Source organism: Kogia breviceps, chromosome 6, assembly GCF_026419965.1.
Source record: "Kogia breviceps isolate mKogBre1 chromosome 6, mKogBre1 haplotype 1, whole genome shotgun sequence".
NCBI lineage: Eukaryota > Metazoa > Chordata > Mammalia > Artiodactyla > Physeteridae > Kogia > Kogia breviceps.
Genome location: NC_081315.1, coordinates 84,376,370 through 84,404,336, shown reverse-complemented (window position 1 = coordinate 84,404,336; position 27,967 = coordinate 84,376,370). Strand labels below are relative to the sequence as shown.

General features: G+C 37.1%; 1 protein-coding gene across 7 annotated transcripts in view; it reads left to right on the top strand.

The window, feature by feature from the left end:
• The window catches only part of WDR19 (WD repeat domain 19), an 86,344-nt gene that overhangs the window by 24,622 nt on the left and 33,755 nt on the right, over positions 1–27,967 (top strand). For all 7 annotated transcript variants that reach the window (XM_059067034.2, XM_067036268.1, XM_067036266.1 and 4 more), the window contains 11 exons: positions 3,209–3,279; positions 3,744–3,916; positions 4,000–4,114; positions 4,980–5,086; positions 6,233–6,355; positions 15,053–15,202; positions 19,230–19,377; positions 19,507–19,711; positions 22,280–22,439; positions 22,633–22,743; positions 26,551–26,660. In XM_059067034.2, coding sequence (XP_058923017.1) covers positions 3,209–3,279; positions 3,744–3,916; positions 4,000–4,114; positions 4,980–5,086; positions 6,233–6,355; positions 15,053–15,202; positions 19,230–19,377; positions 19,507–19,711; positions 22,280–22,439; positions 22,633–22,743; positions 26,551–26,660 — 1,473 coding nt within the window. The remainder of the gene's footprint in view (positions 1–3,208; positions 3,280–3,743; positions 3,917–3,999; positions 4,115–4,979; positions 5,087–6,232; positions 6,356–15,052; positions 15,203–19,229; positions 19,378–19,506; positions 19,712–22,279; positions 22,440–22,632; positions 22,744–26,550; positions 26,661–27,967) is intronic.

The window sequence follows — 27,967 nt, the reverse complement described above, 5'->3', positions numbered from 1 at the left end:
CAAACAAACTCTTAGAACTAAAACTAATAAGTGAGTTCAGCAGGGTGGCAAGATATAAGATCAACACACAATCAATTGCATGTCTGTGTACTAACAATGAACATGTGGAAACCAAATTTAAAATCTACAATTTTTAATCAATCCAAAGAAAATAAAATACTTAGATACACACTTCACAAAATATGTACAAGGTCTGTATGCTGAAGATTACAAAATGCTGCTGAGAGAAATCAAAGAAGATGCAAGTAAATGGAGAGACATACTGTGTTCAAAGAGTGGGAGACTCAACACAATAAAGATTCCAATTCTCTCCAAATCGATCTATAGATTTAATGAAATTCATATCTGAACCCCAGCATGGTTTTTTGTAGATAAGAGAAAGCTTATTCGAAAATATATATGCAAAATCATAGGCCCTAAAATAGCTAACAGCAGTCTTTTAAAAAGAACAATAAAATTTTATCTGATATTAAAGCTTAGTATGTAGCTAGAGTAATCAAGGCCATAGATTAATGGGAACAGAATAGAGAAGCCAGAAATAAACCCACACAAATAGGCACAACTGATTCTTGACAAAAATGCAAAAGTAATTAAATAGAATTCAAATAGCCTTTTCAACAAATGGTGCTAGAGCAGTTGGAGATCCATACACCAAAAAAATTAACCTGAACCTAAACCTCACACCTTAATCAAAACTTAACTCAATGCATCATGGACTTAAATGTAAAACTGTGTAAAACAGGAAATCTTTTGGATCTAGGGCTAGGCAAGCAGTTCTTAGATTTGAAACCCAAAACATGATCTATATAAGGAGAAATTGCTAAATTAGGTTTCATCAAAATTAAAAACTTTTGCTCAGTGGAAGATTCTATTAAGAGAATGAAAAGATAAGCAGCAAAATGAGAAAAGATATTTTGCAAACCACGTATCCAACAGAGGACTAGTGTCTAGAATACATAAAGGGCTCTTTCAAAACTCAAAAGTAAAAAACCCAACAATCCAAGTAGAAATGGGTAAAAGACATACATTTCAGCAAAGAGGCTATACAGACAGTAGATAAACACATGAACAGATGTTCAACATCATTAACTATTAGGGAAATGCCAACTAAAACCACAGTGAGATATCACTACACGTGTATAAGAATGGCTATAATTAGGAACTTCCCTGGTGGTCCAGTGGTTAAGAATCCACCTTCCAGTGCAGGGGACATGGGTTCAATCCCTGGTCGGGGAACCAACATCGCATGTGCTGCAGGGCAACTAAGTTCGTGCACTGCAACTACTGAGCATTCGAGCCACAACTAGAGAGCCTGCATGCCACAACTACAGAGAAGCCTGAGCACCACAACAAAGAGCCCGTGCGCCGCAACAGAAGATCCCACCTGCCACAACTAAGACCCAACACAGCCAAAAATAAATAAACAAATATTTTTTTAAAAGAGTGGCTATGGGACTTCCCTGGTGGTGCAGTGGGTGGGAATCTGCCTGCCAATGCAGGGGACACAGGTTCAAGCCCTGGCCCAGGAAGATCCCACATGCTGTGGAGCAGCTAAGCCCCTGCGCCACAACTGCTGAGCAACCACCACTCTCCACAACTAGAGAAAGCCCGCACACAACAATGAAGACCCAATGCAGCCAAAAATAAATAAATAAATAATTTTTTTTTTTTTTAAAAAGGAATGGCTGTAATTTAAAATATGTAGTGGATAACACCAAATGCCGGTGAGGGTGAGGAGAAACTGGATCATTCATACATTGCTGGTAGGAATGTAAATTGGTACAGCTACTCTGGAAAACAGTTTGGCAGTTTCTTTAAAAAACTAAACATGCAGTTACACTCCTGGCCGTTTTCCCCAGAGAAACGAAAACATGTTCACAGAAAAATCTGAATATGAATGTTTATAGCAGCTTTATTTGTAATAGTTGAAAACTAGAAACAATCCAGATATCTTTCAGTGGGTGAATGGTTAAACAACCTGGTATTCCATAGTGTGAAATACTACTCAGCAATAAAAAGGAACAAACTATTGATGCACGCAACAATTTGGATGAATCTCCAGAGAACTATGATTGAATAAAGGCAATCCCCATAGGTTGCATACTGTATGATTTCATTTACATAATATTCTTGAAATGATAAAGTTATAGAAGCAGAACAGACTAATGGTGGCCGGAGGCTAAGGATAGCTCTGGGGTGTGGTGGGGAGGAAGGAGGTAAGTGTGTTTATAAAAAGGGACATACAAGGGATCGTTGTGGTGATGGGAACTCTCCTGTATCCTGGCTGTGGTTGTGGCTCTCAGGAACCTCCTGTGTGATAAAATCTCATAGAACTAAACACACACACACACAGAGTACAAGTAAGACCAGGGACATCTGAATAAGATTCAGGGATTTTATCAATGTCAACATCCTGATTATGATATTATACTATAGTTTTTCAAGGTGTTACCATTGGGGAAAAAGGTAAAAGTTACACAGAATCTCTGTTACTTCTTACAACCACATGTGGACCTATAATTATATCAAAATTAAAAGTTTAAATGAAAACATTTAATGTTTTAAATGAAAGGAAAAATATATAAGTGGGAAACAGTGGGAGGGAGAAGGGAGGAAGGAAGGAGAGGGGAAGGGAGACAGGAAGAAAGAAATGTTGCAGCCGTTAGGTCCAGACATCCTGCTTGCAGCTTTCATTCTCATTAGCCCACTTACTCTTCCCAATAACCCCATGAAGTAACATTATGCCTGCATTTTTCAGAGCTTTCCACCTGGGCCTTGTGATTCCAAATTGAATGCTCTTTCTATTATACGTCACTTCTTTTTGTAGGAAAGAACTCTTGGGGCGGGTGGGGCGGTGGGGAGGACACATTGCAAAGAGAAACCTGTTTCCGCTTGCAATAATCAATACTGCTCAGGGGAATGTTTTCCTACTCAAACTTTTCTTCAGGATAACTTAAACCTCCTTGTTCCTGAAGCTGTAGATTAGAGAACTAAAGGCACAACCCTACCCCACAACTCAACAAACAAACAAAAATTTAAAGGATAAAATATAATTAAATATAGAAAATTTAATATTTTCTTACCTTAACCCAGTGGATCCTCCTTTTTTTGAAGAACACTGACCTGTTCCATAGCTTATAATTGTTTGTGAAGAAAAACAATTTAACTTAGCGGTCATATTTAAAGGACATTTTTTTTTATTTTTCAGCATTAAAATCCATGACTTGGCAGAATTAAAAGACATGTACGCTATAATCAACCTGGATGATGAAAATAAAGGTATTGATTTTTCTGTAGCAGATTGACATTTTATCGTTTCAATTACAGAGAGTAATATGTTACTGTGTGGTTTGCATTAATTATAGGAGGAATAAAATTAACACCTTTCACTAGAGTTCCCTAAGATAGCCTCCTTATTTCAGTAATTATGTTGAGTCATACTCCTTGACTAGAAACATATAAGTACACTTTGATTCAAAGATTTCTGGTGCGTTTTATCCCAAATCCAGTTGCAAAATCTAAATTCTTACATACCTGCCCTTTGAGCCAGTGTTGAATGAATCAGGGCTCATGTTCATAATCCAATCCATGATGAATGTCCTAGTCTAAATAAAGACTACTTAAACTATTTTTTAAATTTGAAGATTTTTATGCCTCTGGCAGCTTAAGTGAAAAGAGTTGCTTGTTTGCCTGTAACAGTATCTCTGTTTTTGAATAATCCTTTATTATGTCCATTATTTCAGGGTTGGGCACCTTGTCCTGGACAGATGATGGTCAGTTGCTGGCACTGTCTACCCAGAGGGGATCGCTCCATGTTTTCCTGACCAAGCTCCCTATCCTCGGGGATGCCTGCAGCACCAGGATTGCATATCTCACCTCCCTCCTTGAAGTCACCATAGCCAATCCTGTTGAAGGAGTATGAAAATGGTGTTGCTTTTATTTATTAATAAAATCAAAACAGTTTCAGCAGTTAACTACTGTTATTTTTCTCTATTATAGGAGCTACCAGTCACAGTTTCTGTGGATGTGGAACCCAACTTTGTAGCCGTAGGGCTTTATCATATGGCTGTGGGAATGAATAATCGAGCTTGGTTTTATGTCCTTGGAGAGAACGGCAAGTCTAAATCCAGTTGTTTTCTTGTCTAGCATATAATTTGTTTTTATTTGGGAAACACTGATAGTTTCTTTTAAGACCAAGTCTTTCACTCTTTTTCTTCAGACATCTCTTTCTTAGCTTAAATGGTTTTGTAAATCTTCTAAAAATTTGCATAATTTTTGGAAAGGTTTTATTCTTTACCTTTGTTGTGAAGACACCATGGTATATTGGGGCAGAGTGTGATCCTTAGAATTGGGCCCTGGGTTCAAATTCCCTTCTGCCCCTTTTAGCTGGGTGCCTGTAGACAAATTCTTTACCCCTCTGAGCCTTTGTTTACTCATTTGGAAAGTGAGGATTTTTCTACTTATGAGGAAAATTAAATGAAATAAAATGTGTGATCTGCTTTCGCACACGGTCTTTCTTAGCCACTTCTTGGTCTGGTGGGTACTTAATAAATGTTGATTCCCTCCCCCGCTTTATTCTTTGAAAAATGACCATTAGCATCTGAAGGGAGCCTTGATTTTTCTTCCCCTCCTTCCTCATCTCCACCCCTTTCCCCACTGGATGTCAGATATCCTTCAGGAACAGAGCCAACCTGAGAGTTATCCTTAGATGTTCTATTAAGCTTATTGTCACTAAGGTTTAATTTTTGGGTTTTTTGCATGTGATTTTATTTTACATTACTTTGGTTCATGTGAACCACTATGAAATTCCTGAAGGCAAATTTATATGGCAACTAAGATTTTCTTTAGAATGGCTAAAATAAAAATTTTAGGTTCAGAATATTCTTGCAAAGGCACACGTTTAAAACTTATCTGCAAATCATTAATTAGATCATTTTATTTATATTTTAATGTGTTTGGTTTTGTTTTAATTGCTGCAGCTGTTAAAAAATTGAAAGATGTGGAGTATCTGGGGACAGTAACCAGCGTTTGCCTTCATTCTGACTATGCAGCTGCACTTTTTGAAGGCAAAGTCCAGTTACATTTGGTAAGTATAATTTTGATGTCCTGAGGCCTGCTCAGGTAAGTGATGAACAGACTAATGTTTTATTTTCAAGAACTTTGGTCAAGAAGCGACCATATGCTTTGTGACCACCTAGAGGGGTGGGATAGGGAGGGTGGGAGGGAGACACAAGAGGGAGGAGATATGGGGATAAATGTACATATGCAGCTGATTCACTTTGTTATACAGCAGAAACTAACACACCATTGTAAAGCAATGATACTCAACAAAGATGTTAAAAAAACAAACAAACAGCATTAGGGTAAAAACTAGGAAATCTGAATAAAGTATAGAGTTATGTTATAAATGATGTATCAATATTGGTTATTATTTGTGATAAACGTACCATACTCATGTAATGTGTCAATGATAGGGGAAACGGGGTGTGGGGTATATAAGAAGTCTACTATCTTCACACCTTTTCTGAAAATCTAAAAGCATTCTAAAATAAAGATTTATTTTTTAAAAATAAAAAAAATAAAGAAGCAACCATATGACAGACTAGCTAGAAAGCCAGATGTGGATAAAGGATTAACAGAACTCCTTACCCTTCTGCACAAGCTGTTCAGTTAACTCCCAAGCTCTGTTCCCATGAAACCTGACAGAGTTTCAGCTGTGCTACTCACAACATTGCTTATGGTAAAAATGACTGTGTAAACTGCATTTAGGAGGAACTATAAATAAATTGTAAAAACTGATGGGAATGCCATATGTCTGGCTTCCTGGAATGCACTGACCCGTGTATTTGGGCATGTCACTTGTGGGGATCTTGAAACTATGCCTGTTGAGTTGCTCAAGAGATACTGGCCCCTGAAATATGGGGCTTCTCAACCAGGGCATCTCCCACATCTGTTTCTTGTCTCTTTGCTTCTGGGAAGCCAAAGAGACTAGCTACTAGCCAACTGCAGAGCCTGCTGCGGAGACTTTTCCCATTAAAAGGGATGTTTAATGTGCCCTGCTGGCAAGCTGGGTTCCTTCCTGATGTCTTTCTGAGTAAACTGGTCTGTGATAGTTTGGTGAGTCTGAATGTTTAGCTGAACTTAAGAAAAAGACTCTCCTCTACCCCTTAGATGTTACAAAGCAGGTTTATTCAGATAAATCTGTGATCCACTATTATTCTTTATGTTTTAGATAGAAAGTGAAATGTTGGATGCTCAAGAAGAACGTGAGACTCGACTTTTCCCAGCAGTGGATGATAAGTGCCGTATTTTATGTCATGCCTTAACTGGTGATTTCCTCATCTATGGCACAGATGTACGTATTGTCTTCCTTAATATAGGACATGGGGGAATTTCTCATTTTTACTTTGTAATTTGTTTATTATATATATGTTGATATACATATATAGATATCATATGTGCAATTATAAACATTATATACTTATGTAGAGCACATAGGTAGCGTGATTTGCCAGTGTCAAGTGCTTTTGTAACTATAAGCAATTTTGATGGCACAATGGCTTTGGAGTCTGGACAATCTGGGCTCATATACTAGCTCTCTTACTTGCTACTTCCTGCTTGACGCCTCCCAGCCTCATTTTCCTTATCTAGATGCTTTAAGGATTTAATTTGATGACAAATGTAAGACACGTCATTCAACTTTAGCTCTCCAGTGCCTACATTTAATGCGCATTTAATTAAAATTAATTGAATATTGAGAATCCCACTTCAATTTTTTGTCTTTTGAACCACCACTACCCTGTACTCCTAAATATTACATTAGCCACGTATACATAAAACATAGTTTAGTAATAGCATCTTATATTTGTAAAAAATTTTCAAGAGTTTTTCAAAGCATATCATACCTCCTACCTTGCTTAGCCTCTAGAAGAATTCAGTAAAGTTGGTTAAAAAAAAAAAAGGCATTGTTTTCCACATTAGAAAACAATTATTCACTGTTTCAAAGGTTCCATTTTCTCATACTGTTTTTTAAACCGAGCATATTTTAAAACGTGCTTATTGCCAGAAGAGAGACTTTTTAAATTTAAGTTTGACCTAAAATGAGTCTTGGAGCTATATACACAAGTAGGGTAGGTTTCATGTATCAGGTAAAGTGGTAAATGATATGGTAAATAAGTAGTAAATATAGTCATAAATATATAAGCAGAAAAGTTTTAGAGATAAGGATACTGAAGATTGAGAAGTTAGTAAGTTTGTAGTAGAGGTGGACTTAACAAGCAAGATTTTCTGATGGAAAATCTGCTCTTCCCCCTGTGCCACACAGCATTGTGAAGTAAGAACTCAAAGTGTAGTAATCTGCCAATAACGTAGCATTTATCTCTATCTCAGTTTCTTTTTTTTTATTGAGGTATAATTGACATATTAGTTTCAGGTGTGCAGCATAATGATTCAGTATTTGTACATATTGCAAAATGGTAACCCTCTAGTTAACATCCATCACCACACACAGTTACAAAATCTTTTTTTCTTATAAAATATCTCATTCTTGAGTGGTTCTGAAAATATTGGGGTTTTTTAGCAGCTTTATTGAAGTATAATTGTTATACAATAAACCACACTATTGACAGTCTATAACTTGGTAAGTTTTGACATATGTATATCTGTGAAAACACCATCAACTTAATCAAAATAGTGAACATATTCATCACCCCCAAAAGTTTTCTCATGACCCTTTATGATTCCTTCTTCCTGTCCTCCCCACTGAGGGCTTTCCATCACTATAAATGAGTTTGTCTTTTCTAGAGTTGTATATAAATGGAATCGTATAGTAGGCACTCCTTTTGTCTGGCTCAGTATAGTTATTTTGAGATTCTTCCATGTTGGTGTGTGTGTCAATCGTTCATTCCTTTTTCTTGCTGGGTAGTATTCCACAGTATGCATATATCATAATTTGCTTATCCATGAACTTATGGATGGACATTGGTGTTACTTCCAGTTTGGAGTATTTACAAATAAAGCTGCTATAAACAAATTTGTGTTAAAGTCTTTGTATTAGACATATGCTTTCTTTTCTCTTGGATAAATGCCTAGAAGTATAATGATATGTCATATAGCAAGTGTATGTTTAACCTTTTAAGAAACTGACAGACTCTTTTCTAAATTAATTGGTTGTACCATGTTACATTCCCATCGACAGTGTATGAGTGCTCCAATTCCTCTACATCCTTACTAACACTTGATATGATCGGTCTTTTACATTTTAGCCACTCTAATAAGTGTGTCGTGATACCTCATTATGATTTTAATTTGCATTTCACTAACGGACTAATGATGTAGAACATCTTTTCATATGCTTATTTGCTAGCTATATATCTTTGGTGAAGTGTCCAAGTTTTATGACCATTTCTTTTTTAAATTTACTTATTTTATGTATATATTTTTGGCTGCATTGGGTCTTCGTTGCTGTGCGCGGGCTTTCTCTAGTTGCAGCGAGCAGGGGCTACTCTTCGTTGTGGTGCACGGGCTTCTCGTTGCAGAGCACAGGCTCTAGGCGCGTGGGCTTCAGTAGTTGTTGCATGTGGGTCAGTAGTTGTGGTTTGCGGGCTCTAGAGCGCAGGCTCGGTAGTTATGGCGCATGGGCTTAGTTGCTCCATGGCATGTGGGATCTTCTCAGACCAGGGCTTGAAACTGTGTCCCCTGCATTGGCAGGCGAATTCTTAACCACTGTGCCACCAGGGAAGCACTTGACCATTTCTTAATTGGATTGTTTGTTTTCTTATTGAGCTTTGACGATTCTTCACACATTTTGGATTCAAGTCCTTTATCGGATATATGCTTCGCAAGTATTTTCCACCCAGTGCGTGAGTTGTCTTTTCAGTCTCTTAACAGTGTCTTTCAAAGAGGAGAATTTTAAAAATTTTGACCAGGTCCAGTTTATCAACTTTTTTATAGGTTGTGCTTTGGGTGTCATATCGAAGAAATTTTTGCCTAACCCAAGGTCACAAAGTTTTTCTCTTATGTTTTCTTCTAGAAGCTTTCAACTTTTATGTTTTATATTGAGGTCTGTGATCCATTTTGAGTTAATTTTTGTTTATGCTGTGAGATATGGATCAAGTATTGTGGGGTTTTTCCCTGCATATAGCTATTCAGTTGTTCCAGCAACATTTGTTGAAAACACTATTATTCTGTTGAGTCGATTTTGTACTTTTGTCAAAAATCAGTTGTCCATAAATGCACAGATCTTTTTCTGGACTCTTTGTTCATTCTCTTGATCTGTTTATCTGTCTTTACGTCAGTATCACACTGTTTTGATTACTGTAGCTTTATAATAAGTCTTGAAATCAGGTAGTGTTAGCCCTCTAACTTTTGTGTTTCCTTTTCAAAGTTGTTTTGGCTATCCTCAGTTTTTTTGTATTCCCAGTTAAATTTTACAATAAGCTTGTCCAGTTTTACAAAAAGCCTGCTGGGAATTTTATTGGGATCATTGTTGATCTTACAGATCAACTGCCATCTTAACAATATTGAGTCTTCCCACTGAGGAACAAGATATATATCTTCATTTATTTAGATTTTCTTTAATTTCTCTTAGCAATGTTTTGGAGTTTTCTGTGTACAGGTCTTTCACATCTTGTTTCAGATTTATATCTAAGTATTTCGTATTTTGGGTACTCCTATACATGGTATTGCTTTTTTATTTCGATTTCTGATTATTCATTTCTAGCATATAGACATGCAACTGACTTTTGTATATTCATCTTGTATCCTGAAACCTAGCTAAACTCACTAGTTCTAGTAGCATTTCTTTGGTAGATTCCATTGGATTTTCTATATAGATGATCATGTCATCTGTTGATAAAGATAGTTTTACTTCTTCCCTTTCAGTCTGCCTTTTATTCCAATACACTGTTGGATAGAAGTGATGAGAGTAGATGTCTTCGTCTTGTTCTTGACCATTAAGTATGATGTTAGCTGTAGGTCTTTTACAGATTCCTGTTATCAGGTTGAAGAAGTTTTCTTCTACTCCTAGTTTACTAAGAATTTCTGTGGATGTTGGATTTTATCAAATGCTTTTTCTCCATCTATTGAAATGATCACATGGGTTTTCTTTTTTAGTTTGTTTATAATTAGTTAGTTTGTTTATAATTTGTGGATTATAGTCATTAATTTTCTAAGCCAACCCAGCATTCCTGGGATAACCCCCGCTTGATCATGATGTATTCTTCTTTTTACACATTGTTGAATTCATTTGCTAAAGTTTTATTTCAAATCTTTGTATCTACGTACATGAGGGATATTGGTCTGCTGTTTTCTTTTCCTATGATGCCTTTGATTTTAGTATCAGGGTAATGATCATAGAATGAGTTAGTCATCTTTAGTTTTCTGGAAGAGTTGATTAGAATTAGTGTTTTGTTTTGGTTTTGGTTTGTTTTTTGCTTAAATGTTTGAAAGAATGTGCCAGTGAAGCCTATTGGATGATCAAGCAGTTCCTAGCACCAGCTGAGTAGTACCTGCTAGGTTGGCTTGCTGTACTTCCATAGATTCAGCTGGTAAGGAGGAAGCAGTCCCAAATAGCTGTATAGATATATACAGCAAAGGCAAGATCATGTTATTAGAGCTCCCCACATCCTTAGTGCCACAGGATAATACCAAACCGAAGGGGTCAGATGCTCTTCTATGTACTCTGTGGTGGAGGACTCAACTCTGCTACAACTAAGCAGTTTATACTCTGCAGCTATACACTAAGGAAGATGAATTGGACAATCCAAGATTAATTGGACATCATTGGAACCAGGGAAGCAGCTGAAAAATTCCTTATGGAAGTCTCCCACAAGACAGACAGGTGGATGAGAAATGACTCGGTGACAGATTTTCACAGGAGTGCCCATCTCACCATGTTCCTTGTAAGATAACAGAGGATTCTGCCAAGACATGGGTCAGACTACAGTTGAGCCTTGACTCTGTGGCATTGCAAAGTAGCCAGGTGCCATGATGGATCTGTTTTCCTATGAAGCCTTCTGGGCCTGGAGTATTTTTATGGGAAGGTTTTAAACTATAAATTTAATTCCTATAATCAATATCAAAATATTTGGATTATCTGTTTTTTTCATGAGTGAGCTTTGGTAGCTTGTGTTTTTCAAGGAATTTGTCCATTTATCTAAATTATCAAATGTATAGGCATAAAATTATTCATAATATTCCTTATTATCCTTTTAAATATTTGTAGAATCTGTAATAATATCACCTGTTCCTTTCCTGATTTGGGTAATTTGTGTCATTTTTCCTGATTGGTCTGCCTGGAGGTTTATCAGTTTTGTTTTATCAATCTAAAAGAATACAACTTTTTTGTTTCATTGATTTTTCTCTGTTGTTTTCTGTTTCATTGATTTCTGCTCTGATCTTTATTTCCTTTCTCCTGCTTATTTTGGCTTTAATTTGTTCTTTTTCTAGTTTCTTAAGATGGAAGCTGAGTTCATTGAGTTGAGACTATTCTTTTCTGATATACTCCCTTAGTGCTAGACATTTTCCCCTAAGTACTATCTTAGCAACATCCCGCAAATTCTGATATGTTGTGTTTTATTTTTATTCCGTTCAAAATGTTTTACAATTTCTCTTTTAATTTCTTCTCTGATTCATGGGTTACTTAGAAGTCTGGTGTTCGGTTTTCAAACAATCGAGATTTTACAGAGATCTTTCTGTTATTGATTTCTGATTTAGTTCTGTTATGGTCAGTGAACATACTTTGTATGACTTGAATCCTTTTAAATTTGTGAGACTTACTTTATGGTACAGAGTGTGATCTATCTTGGTAAATGTTCTTGTGTATTTGGAAAGAATATGATGTTCTAGAATGTCAGATCAAGGTGGTTGATAATGTTCAAGACTTCTGCAACTTTATATATACTTGTTCTGTCAATTATTGAGAAAATGGTATTGAAAACTCAGATTACAATTGTGGATTTGTCTATTTCTCTTTGCAGTTCTGTCAGTTTTTTTTTTTTTTTTTTTGATTTATGTGTATTGAAGCTCTGTTATTAGGTACATAACCATTTAGGGTGGTTATGTTCTCTTCATAAATTAGCCCCTTTATCATTTTTGAAATGACTCTTTTATCCCTGGCAATAATAGTCTTTGCTCTGGAATTGATTTTGCCTGATATTAATATAGCCATTCTAGTTTTTTAGAATGTTACCCTGGTATATATTTTTCCATTCTTTTATTTTTAACCATTTGTGTCTTTATCTGTAAAATATTTTTCTTGTAGGCACCATATTAATTCTCACAATTTGACAAACTCTGCCTTTTAATTACAGTGTTTATTCTTTTTATTTTTTTATAAATTTATTTATTTATTTATTTTTGGTTGTGTTGGGTCTTCATTGCTGCACGCGGGCTTTCTCTATCTGCAGCGAGCGGGAGCTACTCTTCGTTGCGGTGTGTGGGCCTTCATTGCTGCACGCGGGCTTTCTCTATCTGCAGCGAGCGGGAGCTACTCTTCGTTGCGGTGTGTGGGCTTCTCATTGCAGTGGCTTCTCTTGTTGCAGAGCACTGGCTCTAGGCATACTTTATCACTGGTCTTGAGTAATTTGATTGTGATCTGTCTTGATGTAATTTTCTTCATATTTCTTATGCTTGAGGTTGTTGAATCCAAGGGTTTATAGTTTTAATAAAATTTGGAACATTTTCAGCCATTATTTCTTCAAATATTTTTTTCTCCCTCTGTTTGCATTCCAATTTCAGAAACTCCAATTATACATATATTAAACCACTTTAAATTATCCCACAGTTGATGCTCTTTCAATTTTTTTATTTTTTTTTTCTCAGTTTCATTTTGGATAATTTCTACTGCTGTATTTCAAGGTCACTAGCCTTTTTTTCTGTCATGTTTAATCTGCCAGTAGTTTCATCCATCATATTTTTCATTTCAGACATGGTAGCTCACCTGCAGAAGATATATTAGAGCCTGTTTTTGTATCTTCCATGTCTCCAGTTACCTTTTTAAACATATGCCATGCAGTGATATTAACTGTTTTAGTTATATTGTCTGCTAATTCTAATATCTGCGTCAGTTTTGATTGATCAGTTATTCTCCTTAATATGGGTTATGTTTTCCTACTTTTTTGCACTCATGGTACTTTTATCTTTTGGGGTGCTGGATGTTTTTGTATTCCTAAAAATACTCTTGAGCTTTGTTCTGGGATGCAGTTAATTTGCTTGCAAACAGTTTGACCCTTTTGAGTCTGCTTTTGTGATTTGTTAGGTAGGCGTGAAACACTGCTTAGTCTACAGCTAATTACTTCCCACTTTTGAGGCAAGATCTTCCTGAATACTCTACCCAATATCCCATGAATTATGTTTTCCAATCTGGCTATTGGGAACAGTCACTCTTCCCAGTCCTCTGTGAATGCCAGTCACTGTTCACTCTAATCCTTTTGGATGGTTCTTTTTCCTGGCTTCAGCAGTTTTCTCATATTTATGCAGTGATTAGTTCTCTGCTGAAGACTCAGGGTAGACCCTCTGAAGATCTCCAAGGTTCTCTCTCAGTGCAACTTTCTCTTCTCTGGTACTATACCCTGCAAAGTCTAGCCACCTCCTTCCCTGCCCCCACTGGATTCTCAGCTCTATCTCCTCACCTCAGGGAATCATGCTCCACCTGCATTTTCCTTCCCTTGGCCATGGCTTGAAAACTTTCTCAAGGTGAAAGAAAGCTGGAGCATTCACGGGACTTACCTTGTTTGTTTCCCATCTCTCAGAGATCATTGTCCTTTGTTGCCATATTCCAGTATCTTAAAAACTGTTTTTCATGTATTTTGTCTGTTATTTTTGGTCATTTTGGGTGGGAAAGTTAAATCACATTTGTTATTCCATCTTGGCCTGAATAGAAATCTAAGATATTATCATGTATTTTTATTTCATTTAAACTTTTTATTTTGAGATCATTGTAGATTCACATGAAGTTGGAAGAAACAATACAGAGGGATCCTAATAAACCCTTTTCCTAGTTTCCCCCAATGGTAATATTACATTGCATATCACAACCAGGGTATTGACATTAATAGTCAAGATACAGAACAATTCTGTCACTACAAGGACCCTTCATGTTGCTGTTTTATCTCCACATTCACTTTCCTCCTTCCTTCACCTCATCCTTAATCCCTGGTAACAAATAATCTGGCTTTTCTGGTGTATTCCAGTGATTTATGTGTCTATCCCTCCACCAATACTGCAGAATCTTGATGGCTGTAGCTGTAAAAAAAAGTCTTGAAATTTAATAGACTAATTTTCCCACTATATTTTTTCAAAACTGTTTTAGCTATTGTAGTTCCTTTGCCAGTCCATATAAATTTTAGAATAATCTTGTCTGTGTCTACAAAAAAAATCGTGTTGAGATTTTTGTTGGAATTATATTAAACCTGTATATAAGTTCAGGAGAAGTAACATGTTTACTATGACACCAATCCATGAATACAGTACACCTCTCCATTTATTCAGATGTTCTTTAATTCTTTCATTAGTGTTCTTTAGTTTTCAGCACACAAATCCTATGCATGCTTTGTTGAATTTACACCTAAGCATTTAATTTTTTTGAGTGATTGTAAATGATATATTTTTAAATTTTGATGTCTACATATTCTTTGCTAACATATAGAACTACAATTGATTGTATCTGGTGGGTTTTTGTTTATTTTTTATTTTAAACTTAATTTTCTAATTTATCTGTTAATTAACAGCAAAAATATTTAAAGTAACATGACTTGAAAGTCACTCTTAAACAATAAGGGTATTTCTTGTAAGTGGAAAATCTGAAATATAAATTAAGCTTTAATATCACTAAGAATGTTAGAATTAATAGACTGTTGAATCACATGTGCATTTTCATTTTACTTATTTTCTTGGGTCTGTACTTTGCTCATATAGTAGATATTATTCTTAGATTCTTCCTTGATCAAAAATATGACATTTTTTTCTTTAAGTTAGGAAATATGTTTAACATAAATGCTGAAAGTCTGTATTTTCTTGACAACCTTTTATTTCTATGACTGTATATTTTTAGACTGGTGTCATTCAGTATTTCTACATTGAAGATTGGCAATTTGTTAATGATTATCGACATCCTGTCAGTGTGAAAAAGATTTTTCCTGACCCAAATGGGACCAGATTAGTTTTCATTGATGAAAAAAGTGATGGATATGTCTACTGTCCAGTAAGTTGAGAAAAGTTTTCAAATGCTTGTTTTTAAAAATGCAACATATGAAGAAAAAAGTGTTTTTAAAATATATTCCATATATAAGATCATTTTCTCTTAAACCTTGCCAAGGATTGTAGTACTTTGTTATCATGTTTCTGATATCATGTTTGTGATCTGTTTTCATGACTATTTACATCAAGAAAAGTTTTTCTATTATTTTGCCATTTTTCAGTGTTAAAAATCTTCAGAGAGATTTTTTAGTGGAAAGAATAGTTGTTATATTCTGCACCATTTTTAACCTTATTTACTGCACAGTATTACAGTGTATCTTCAAGTACATGAGTTTTCTCTCTAGAAATGCAGTAGCTTCAGAGGGCAGGGACTGTTCTCTGTCCTTTCTGCCCACCTCAGTTTATTTCCCTCTTCCCTTAAAGATCCTGAACATAAAGGAAAGGTATTTTTGTATTAGGTGATTGTAAACAGATGAACCCATTTTTAGACTTAGTTACTCTTATTTTTAAACATCCTTAACTTTTTTGAGAATAGGTTTAGATAAAGGAAATGTGTGTTTTTACATCATCTACTATACTTGAATTTTTCATTTATTTTCGATATCCAGTTAATGCTTTGTATGTTGTTGGTCACAGTTCACACGGCCTACAGCTGCTCTTGGACCCACCCTTAATCACTGTTCCCTAGGCGTCTGTGCTTCACCACAGTGAAGACATGATTCAATGAAGACAGCTCTCCCCTCACAATACACTCTCCTAGATATAAAGACTTCCTTGCTTCCATTTCTGTCTCTCTCTCTCTCTCCCTCTCCTCCCTTCCTTTCTTTATCTTCCCTTCATTTTTTTTCTTTTTCTTTTCTTTCTTTGACAAATGTAACAGGTTTCCATGGGTGTCTGAATTATTTATGCCAAATTCCTAATATTCTAGTTCTTATTCAACCCATTTCTCAATCACAAAACAAATGAGGGAAAGTGACCTAAATAAAAAGATGACCTTGCATTCCCTCTACTTAATAAGGAAATTCAATCTGTAGAGATTTCCTTTCTGGAACAGGGTATAAGAAAGTTAAGCTGCCTTGCTTCCTGTGTGGGTTCACCCCAGGTGGAGTCTGATGTTTAGACAGGGTGCACAAGAGGGTAGCAGGGTGCAGTGGGCATCTGACAGGACTGAGAGTGAGAAGTGGGGTCTGACGGCTCGGAGAAGGGCCAGGGGTAAGACCCGTCCCGAACAAGTTGATGCTTTTGTCTTTCTCCTTTTACAGTTCTCCTTTCCTTGATAATTTCTGTCAAAGAGGCTAGTGTGACCTCCTTCCTGGGGTTGGGATGAGGTTTCAGTGAGCTGATTTTTCCAAACATATTATCAGGCATAGGGTAGCTATTTAGCAGGGGTTAGTTAAAGCTCTGCCCTCTTTACCTCTTTATCACAACTTAAAACCCTCACATTCTAGAATTTTGTCACCTGTTGCTGCTCATCCCCAATCCCTTTTCCAAGTCTAACCTGCAACTCAGTTAAGTTAAAAAGAAAAACCCTGGTGAAACAAATCCACACCAAAGAATGACTCCACAAGGGCACTGCCCCTCCCTAACCCAACATGGGGTTGGGTGTGAACTTCTTTCCAAGTTAGGGTCTCATTGGTAGGTTAGAATTTTAGGTTGTTGGACAAGATATCCGAGGGGTGTGTGGTACCCACAGGAGCAGTCCCTCTTTTAAATAATACCCAGTCTTGCCTAGGAGTAAAGCCAGCCTGGCAGGGAAGGGAAAGGAGAGCTTGGGGTGCAGAGCCTCCCCACACCTCAGACACAAGAGGAAGCTATGCTAAGGCCCTTGGACTCTTGACCAGAGTGCTGTGCATTTTTTTTTTTTTAACACTCACCCTGTCATAGTGTGCTACTATTGCAGCTTACTTCATCCAACTTCAAAGTGAGAAAAACATTGCTTCTGTGATGTACGTATACGAAAGTATATAATAATTCAAACTAAAACTATTCTTCTTTAAAATTCTCATATATACTCGCAGTTTCTCTTCATATGTACATTTATTCAACCTCTTTTTCCTCACTGTGTGGATGGCAAGGAAGTGACTCCCATCATACATCAGAATTGGGAGAGATGGCCTTTTTCTTACATGTGCCCTAATGAAGACCGTGCACCCCGTCACTCCCTATATACCCATAAAGGATGACTTGTGATATACTGTAGCAAGTTCATAAACAGGCAGTAGAGTATAGTAGTTTAGTGCATGGGCAGACAGACCCTGGATTTGAGATTAGTAATAATGACAACTAATATTTCCATGCTGAGTATGCTGTACATATATCAGGGATTTCCTTTAATCCTTACAGCAGCCCCAGAGATAAATACTCCTATCTTGCCATTTTACAGGTGGAGAAATTAAGGCATAGAAAAGGTAAGTCACTTATCCAAGGTCACACAGTCAGCACATGGTATCAGTGGTGTGAGACTAGGCCGGCTTCCTCCAGGCCTCTCACTTTGATTGGATTCCCAGTTTCCCCATCTATAAAATGAAAATGTTTCCAGTACCTACTTTGTAGATTGTATAAAAATTAAATGGGATAATGCACATAAAGCTTTCAGTACAGCATCTACCACATAGTAAGCATTTAACAAATGGTTACCCCCTTTAAAACATTTCTACCATCCAGCACTGGTGTGCTCATCCTTACAAACTGAGGGTCAGTATGACATAGTGGCTAGAAGCATAGACTGTGGAGCCAGACTGCCTGGTTCAAATCCTGACTCTTCAACATATTAGCTGTGTGACTTTGGGCAGATTTCTCTGTGCCTCAGTTTCTTCATCTGCAAAATGGGCAGAATAGAATATGTCTTACAGAGTAAGAGATTAGAATTCAATATATTAAATTATAATCTGTTAAATTATATATATACTTACGTATCTTAAAGTAATTCTATGTATTAAATTCAGTAAGTATAATTTACAAAAAGTAATTTATAAGGTAAATTAAGTAAATATAAGTACAATAAGTATAATTAAATATAAGTACACTACTTGGTAAGCAACACTATCCAATAGAAATGTAATTTGAACTACATATATAATTTTAAATTTTCTACTAGTCACATTTTTTTAAAAGGTAAAAAAGAACAGGTGAAATTAATTTTAATAATGTTTTTAATTTAACCCAATATTATCATTTCAGTATGTAATCAACATAAAAATTATTAATGAGATGTTTTACACTCTTTTTTTCATACTAACTCCTTGAGATCTGGTGGGTAGTTTACACTTACCCACATCTCAATTTGGATTAGACACATTTCAGTGCTTAAGAGCCACATGTGGATATTAAATAGTGGCCATACTGTATTGTATGGCTGTATAATATTAGTTATTATTATTTATAGGAATTTTATATTTCGTTCTTATTTTGAGAGGAAGATAGATTAGAGAGGAGGCAGGTGTTTCTTAGCTCCACATTGAGGATATATATAAGCCTATCTGCCTGAGGAATATGTGGAATCGGAATATGTGGACTGATTTTTTTTAATAACTTATATTACTGTAACTACAGTTTATGTTTGTTGGAATTGCACTGTAGAGATTTTTTGAAATAAAACATACCCAGTGTAATTTATTTAAATCTCAAATCATATACAAATTAATTTGTTTCTTCTTTAGTTGGAGCATTTCTGTACCCAGTACTATTGAAAATTTTCTAAGCACAAGTGTGTTCATAGTTTAAATTTCTGTCATCTTGAGCAACTTCAGCTTTTTTTTTCTTAACCTGAAGTTTTGTGTCCAGACTTGTAGTTTCTCCTGCAAATTCACCAAATTTTCCTTGATTTTCCATATAACAGCATTTTTTATTCAAGCCAGACCTATAGGAATGAGAAAAGAAACTTTTCTTCCTTTATCTTGGGATGTTGCTGAGTTGAATGTGGGTTGGCAAGCTTTGCCAGCTAAGGCTGTAGACAGACTCCTTCCTACGAAGGCAAATGATAATGGTTTAAGTACAGACTTGGGGCAAATCTGTAAATCCTTATTTTGTAGGTTAATGATGCTACCTATGAGATTCCAGATTTTTCACCAACCATTAAAGGTGTTCTTTGGGAAAACTGGCCAATGGATAAAGGTGTGTTTATTGCCTACGATGATGATAAGGTGTACACTTATGTCTTTCACAAGAACACTATACAAGGTACTTAATCACTTTTTTTGTACATTTACTGCGAAATACATTTCCATTGCAGTGAAATTAAAACATTCCTTTCTGATGTGTGTGCTGAGTATTAGCTTTCAGCATTAAGATGTCTGTTTTATAATATAGGATCCAAGGTCATTTTGGCTGGTGGCACCAAAGTTCCCTTCTGTCATAAACCTTTGCTGTTATATAACGGAGAGTTGACCTGCCAGACACAGAGTGGAAAAATAAACAACATCTACCTTAGCACCCACAGCTTCCTCCACAGTTTAAAAGATGTGGGGCTTAATGATCTGAGGCAGATGCTGACACAGACTTTAATGCTAAAGAGGTATGGTTTTAAACACTTCTCATGGGGCCTCTTATTTGCTTTTGTGATTTTAAAGGTCAACTTCTATTAAAATAGTTAGAGGTAATAGTATTTACCTCGTTTACTTCACAGGATTATTGTGAGGCTCAGATAAGATGATGGATATGAGAATGTATATAAATTCTAAGGGAAGTACTTTTCTACAATACTATCGGTGCTTTATTCCAAGAAAAGCCCTTCAGAACAAAAAGGTTTCTCATACCCAAATAGCACAGTTATTGTGAAATTCTAATAAATGTAATTATTTCAACACTCCTAATTTCATCATAACAAAGTTTGATTTTACCTTACTTGAGATTTCCTTTTCCTGCTTTTTCCTCTCACCTCTTAGGGCCACTGTGAATTCCTTTGTAGTTCTGATTCTTCTCACCATCACTTAAATGTTGCTCTTCCTCAGGGTCCCTTGAGCTCCTTTCTTCTCTTCTCACTCTAATTATTCTTCCAGAGTGAATCTCCTCAAAGATGGTTTCAGTACCATCTGTACGACACTGACTCCAAAATGTGCATCCTTGACTTAAACCTGTGTTTACCACTGCCTCCCAGTCATATGTAGTTGGGAGTCCATGAGTTCCTCAAACTTGCCTCATCATCTTCCCCAGCCTCCTCTTCTACCCCTGCCCTAATCACATTGTGCACATGCCCTTCCACCCACCCACACCCACTCATGCACACACACAAACACACCCTCTCATGCACACACACACCCTCACACACACACCCTCACACACACAGACCCTCACACCCACAAACACACACACTCCCTCACACACATACACACACACCCTCACACAAATACCCCTACACAGACACACACACACCTCACACACAAACACACACACAACCTCACACACAACCCTCACACACACAAACACACACACAAAGACACACACCCTCACACATACACCCTCACACATACACACACCTCACACACACAAACACACACACACACAAACACACATACCCTCACACACACACACAAACACACACACACACACACATACCCCAGGTCCTTTTGTCCTCTGCTATTCCCCCACCTTAACTCAGGCCCTCACACGGAGTAATGTATAGTAGAACCACTTCCTGACTTCTCTCTATGTTGGTAGCCTCATGACAATCTAATCTGTTCTCTACACAGTTTGGAAAATGTGAATCTGATCCTCTCATTTCCCTGGTGAAGATCTTCCAGTGACTTCCTGTTGCCTTTAGGAAGAAACCCCTGCTTCTCGGGGACCTCAGCATGACACGCTAGGCTTATGATGATTTAATACTAGCCTCATCTGTCCCCACTCCTCTCTGTGCACTGACTGCTTAGATTCAGTATTTTTCATGATTTCTTGCCTTGGCACAAGCCGCTTTCTCATCCTGGGCTGCCCCTCCCTGTCGCTATAGATAGTAACTGCTCATTCTTCAGCATACAGTGGAGCCCTCTCCTCCAGGAAGCCTTCCCAGAAGCCCCGACCACTGGCAGTCTAGGTCAGGGCCTTTCTGATGTGTTGCCTCAGAGCCAGGATCCGGTGTGCAGAGTGGTTTAGCACATGTTATCCCTTACCACTGTGTGACCTGGGCTGGATTTTTAAGGCCTCTAAGCCTCACTTTCCTCGTCTCTAAAGGTGAAATAATAAAAATACATAGTGGATAGGGTCGTTAGGGTGATCCAGCAAGAGAATTTATACAAAGCACTTAGTACAAAGATTCACATATTGTAGGCACTCCAGTAGCTTTGTCATACTGTGTCATAGTCATCTGTTTTCTTACCTGGCTCTTCCACCTTCCCCAAGTATGACTGCCTAAAGGACAGTGATCTGCATTTGAGCCTTACGTCTTGGTTCCTGGCACATAACGGTGCTCAGTGAATGTGTGTTGGATGGAAAAATGCATCAGTGAATAGAGGGGCAGGCGTAACATATTCATTAATGTAGGGGCTCCACAAAAAGTCTCACTGGCATTTATGGTTAAGTTTTATACCAGATGTCAGCAAGCTTTTTCTGTTATGGTCCAGATGGTAACTATTTCAGGCGTTAAGGGCCATAGGGTCTGTCACACCTACTCAGGTCAGCTGTTGCAGTGCAAGCGCAGCCAAGACAGTCCTTAAAGAGCGGGCGGGTGAGTGTCTGTGTTCCACTCACACTTCATTCTCCAAAACAGGCAGCTGTGGGCCATAGTGTGCTGACCCCTGTTTTAAAGTTCCCAGTTTATAGGAATAGAGTACTAATTTTATTAGACTTATGTGAGAACAAAAATAATTTTCATCTGTGTGTGAAGTAAACCAAAAATAAACAGAATTAGTTGTTGATGAGGGACGGTGGTTATACAGAGTAGATTCAGATTAATTCAAGAAATTTTTTAAAAATCTGCATAAAACTGGAAGAAAAGTTTATATAGCTTTTCATAACTTGAAAATGATTAAAGATTAAGAAATGTTTCTGCAAAATTTATCTAGGGCATAACATTAAATTATATACAATCTGAAAACTGCCTAATAGGGGGCAAATAGAGCTCCCTGATTAAGCTTATGTACTCAACTGCTAGGTTTTCTGATGCTTGGGAAATGTGCAAGATTCTGAATGATAATGCTGCCTGGAATGAGTTGGCCAGAGCTTGTCTACACCACATGGAAGTGGAGTTTGCAATCCGTGTTTATCGGACAATTGGAAACGTTGGCATGGTGATGTCCCTGGAACAAATAAAGGTAAACAGCATCTTATGGGAATTATCAGATTAGCATTTAAATGGTGTTTAGTCAAACATTTAAAATTTCTGCAGTTAATCTTACCTAACTCATAAACAAATTAATTGATAGACTACTACCACTTCCTCCTAAGTACAGTCCATAAATTAAAAACCCTTGTATTTCTTCTCATTAAAACTGCTTTTATTTATAGGGAATAGAGGACTACAGTCTTCTGGCAGGACATCTTGCCATGTTTACTAATGATTTCAACCTGGCTCAGGACCTGTACCTGGCATCCAGCTGTCCCATTGCTGCCCTGGAGGTATGGCAGCAAATGAGGGGAAAAATGTGTAAAGAGGCTCTCACCTTTTGTAGAGTTAAAATCTCTCAGCACCAGATACCACATGCCTTCCCCCTCCTAGAATTCAGACTTCAGCTTTAAGAATTCCTGAGTATTCATTAACTTTAGAAATATTTTCATTCTGTATTCTGTGGAGCCATAAAAGGCATGGTATTGTAGCATTACCAAATAATTTAAAGTCAGACTGTGTCCAGAGAGGACAGATTCGGTAACTTACAAAAACGCACACAAATAAAAACAGCCACCATTTCTTTCTTTATTTTATAGACAGAGATGTTTATTTTAAGAGTGTTGGGCTTCCCTGGTGGCGCAGTGGTTGAGAATCCGCCTGCCGATGCAGGGGACACGGGTTCGTGCCCCGGTCTGGGAAGATCCCACATGCCGCGGAGCGGCTGGGCCCATGAGACATGGCCGCTGAGCCTGCGCGTCCGGAGCCTGTTCTCCGCTACGGGAGAGGCCACAACAGTGAGGCCCGCATACCACAAAAAAAAAAAAAAAAAAGAGTGTTGTTTTTGTTTCTTTTAACATCTTTATTAGAGTATAATTGCTTTACAATGGTGTGTTAGTTTCCGCTTTGTAACAAAGTGAATCAGCTATACATATACATATGTTCCCATATCTATTCCCTCTTGTGTCTCCCTCCCTCTCACCCTCCCTATCCCACCCCTCTAAGGTGGTCACAAACCACGTAGTTGATCTCCCTGTGCCATGCGGCTGCTTCCCACTAACTATCTATTTTCATTTGGTAGTGTGTATATGTCCATGCCACTCTCTCACTTAATGGCAGCTTACCTTTCCCTCTCCCCGTGTCCTCAAGTCCATACTCTATGTCTGTGTCTATTCCTGTCCTGCCCCTAGGTTCTTCAGAACCATTTTTTTTTTAGATTCCATATATATGTGTTAGCATACGGTATTTGTTTTTCTCTTTCTGACTTACTTCACTCTGTATGACAGACTCTAGGTCCATCCACCTCACTACAAATAACTCAATTTCATTTCTTTTTATGGCTGAGTAATATTCCATTGTATATATGTGCCACATCTTCTTTATCCATTCATCTGTCGATGGACACTTAGGTTGGTTCCATGTCCTGGCTATTGTAAATAGAGCTGCAATGAACATTTTGGTACATGACTCCTTTTGAATTATGGTTTTCTCACGGTATGTGGCCAGTAGTGAGATTGCTGGGTCATATGGTAGTTCTATTTTAAGTTTTTTAAGGAACCTCCATACTGTTCTCCATAGTGGCTGTATCAATTTACATTCCCACCAACAGTGCAAGAGGGTTCCCTTTTCTCTACACCCTCTCCAGCATTTATTGTTTGTAGATTTTTTGATGATGGCCATTCTGACTGGTGTGAGGTGATACCTCATTGTAGTTTTGATTTGCATTTCTCTAATGATTAGTGATGTTGAGCATCCTTTCATGTGTTTGTTGGTAATCTCTATATCTTCTTTGGAGAAATGTTAATTTAGGTCTTCTGCCCATTTCTGGATTGGGTTGTTTCTGTTTTTGATATTGAGCTGCATGAACTGCTTATAAATTTGGGGGATTAATCCTTTGTCAGTTGCTTCATTTGCAAATATTTTCTCCCATTCTCAGGGTTGTCTTCTCGTCTTATTTATGTTTTTCCTTTGCTGTGCAAAAGCTTTTAAGTTTCATTAGGCCCCATTTGTTTATTTTTGTTTTTATTTCTATTTCTCTAGGAGATGGGTCAAAAAGGATCTTGCTGTTATTGATGTCAAAGAGTGTTCTTCCTATGTTTTCCTCTAAGAGTTTGATAGTGTCTGGCCTTACATTTAGGTCTTTAACCCATTTTGAGTTTATTTTTGTGTATGGTGTTAGGGAGTGTTCTAATTTCATTCTTTTACATGTAGCTGTCCAGTTTTCCCAGCACCACTTATTGAAGAGGCTGTCTTTTCTCCATTGTGTATTCTTGCCTCCTTTACAAAGATAAGGTGACCATAGGTGCATGGGTTTATCTCTGAACAGCCACCATTTATTGAATGCTCACATGTGCCAGGCACTTTTTTAAGCATTGACATATTTTAATTCATTTAACCTTCACAATAGTCCTGTGAGATAATACTGTTATTTTCTCTATTTTCCAAATGGGAAAATTGAGGCGCATTTGTCTTGTATTTATTATGTGAAATTCTCTTGTGTATGAAGAGGGGGTTAAGGCTTGTGTATCATCACTAGTTTCCCAGAGGTGAGTGTTGCAGAGGAAGGATCAAAAGGGAGTGAAGGACCTAGTTCAACGCAAGGAAGGAGAGAGCTGTGGCTGTGTAGAGTAGCGGTTAAGAACGTGGACTTTAGAGAGTTGGATGTGGCTGAGTTCAGATCCCAGCTCTGTGTAACCTTGGACAAGTTATTTCATCTCTCTGTGCCCTAGATCCCATTTAAAGGAGGGATAACAATATCTAGCCCACAGGGTGTTGTAAAGATTTAATAATGAGATTAGATCTTTTGGAACAGTGCCTGACAGGCTGTAAAGACAGAGATGGTGACTGCTGACACTCACATTATTTCACCCCAGCCAGCATTTCTATAACCACATAGAGGGAAGCATATTTGCTGTTGATTTCACAACTTCTCTTTTCAAATTGTTCTATAGCAAATTTTCATTTTTAAATTTTAAGTGAACTAAATTACTTTTGTTTTAAGAAAAAATCAGATAATTTTACAACATTATTTGAGCTCACTGGGGGCACCCTGAGAAATTTTCAGAACTCGTATTGGTAAGCACTGAAGTAGGAACATGGCTGCACTGAGTGAGGACAATGATGTCATCCCAGCTTTTCTGCATTAGCTGTGGACACTTGTGTGCTGCTGGATTTGTAAAGGATTTAAGGTGATGGCTTCACAATGGAAAGAGGTGATTGTACCCCATTGTTCCTTTAACCTCACTTTGAAGACTGATAGTTTAGCTAAGTAAAGAGGTTGGAAGCAAAGCCCTACTGCCCAGCCCTGCCACACACTAACAATGAGACTTTGTGTGCAAAACTAGCCTCTCTTTGCCTCAGTTTCTAGATCCCTAAAATGGGCACAAGAGCAGCTCATTACAAAAAGCCTAGTTGTGAAAAGTAAATAGGCTAATGTCCTAAAACAGTACCTGGCAGAAAATAGCACTTACAAAATGTTAGCCATTATTAATTCCTTACAAAGAGTGAATAAAGTGAGGAATGAACTCTAAAAAATTAATGGTTTAATCTTTAATGGTTAGTTTATATGTGGAATTGTGTACCAGACACAGATAAAAGACCTTGGGAGCCAGAGAGAAAGACACGTTCACGTTTTATTTGTGTTTTTTACTATTCGTCTCATGATATAGGTTCAGATTTTCTCAGAAAATAACATCAATTCCTATAGTAAAGTATTTGTCAACTTTTTCTTTATTATCTCCCCTCTAAGAAGAAATATTAATTTTAATTTAGCTGATTGAATTAATTTTAATTCAATTTAATTTTTTCCTGTGGAGAAAAATTAAATACTAAAGGGAATAAGATTTTGTTTAGGATTGAGTTTTGGAGAGCCACAAACCATTGTAATAGCCAAGATGTTTTTGGTCCCCAAGAACCAATTTTCACCCTTTTGGAGGCTATGTCACCTGCATTGAGAATGTATGCTACAGTGATTTGTCTTTGGAAAGACCAAGTTTCATTTTTTAAACAAAAAGTATCTGTAATCACTTTTATTAAAAACTATATGGTGACTGTGCAGAATAATTTGCTATTTGAAATTAATATCTCTCTCTTCCTAATAGATGAGAAGGGATTTACAGCACTGGGACAGTGCTCTACAACTGGCAAAGCGTTTAGCCCCAGACCAAATACCGTTTATATCAAAAGAATATGCTATTCAGCTTGAATTCACGTAAGTACTTGTCTTTATTTTTTGTTTGTTTGTTTTTTTGTGGTACGGGGGCCTCTCACTGTTGTGGCCTCTCCCGTTGCGGAGCGCAGGCTCAGCAGCCATGGCTCACAGGCCCAGCCGCTCTGCGGCATGTGGGATCTTCCCGGACTGGGGCACGAACCCGTGTCCCCTGCATCGGCAGGCAGACCCTCAACCACTGTGCCACCAGGGAAGCCCAGTACTTGTCTTTATATGTTTCAGTCAGGATCTAATTATTGAATATCTTCAATTCTAAACTGCTGTTCATTATAAGGCCATTTATTTAATAATTAAATCCATTGATTTAATAATTGCTTCTTAGGTGGAAAAAGCCATATTAATTATACATCCATGTTAATTATACATACATGTTTTATTCTAACTAATGATGTCTTATCCATGTATTTATCCACTTGCATTTTCAGCATCAAAGTCTAAGTTTGGGTTTAAGCCTTTTCTATATTTAGAGTCTAAATATTATTTTGAATCACATTCCGCCAACAACAGTTACACATAATCATTGGGGTGACTCTGCTTTTCTTAACCTACGCACATGACCTTGACCTCTTTGAACACTTTGAGGATTTGCAGTGTGATTTCAAGGCACAGTGAAAAATACCAGGCTTTGTTCTATAACTTCTATTTGCTTAAATTTGTACTTTTTCTTTTTTAAATTGAATTGCACATAGATAAAAATTCAACAGTTAATGTTGAAAATCAAGCCAGAAACTTTTCACAGGTGGATATGTAGTGCTAGAGTAATAATCCTTCATGATGCTTGATGAATAGGCTTCACAGATCTTTCCTACCTTTGAAAATGCCATAATCTATTCTGAGAGATTTAGAATTTTCTAGTGCTATTAATTGCTAGATGGTCTTAACTGTCAGTAGTCTTAATTGACAGGCTATACATTTTTGTTTAAGTGCTGTATAAAAGTGTAAGTTTAGAGGCATTCAAGATCCATTTGTAAGGTTACCTTCAGCCATGGTTAATGCCACTAATGCAGATAGCTACAGAGACAAAAAATGAATAATTCATTTGCAAATATAAGTTCACAGGTATATGTGCAATGGCAGTTACATCACAACTGGACAGTTTCTTTTGACATTTATTATAGGATACATTCCAATTTCAAAAACTATAAAATGGGAAAAATACTGCTTTTTGAACAAAGAAAATATGGTTCTAGCATTTAAAAAAACATTTTTATATAGTTCCACTTTGTTTTCTATAGACTTTAGATTCATTGAGAATGTTGACAGATAATAGTTGTAGAAATTATTCCATC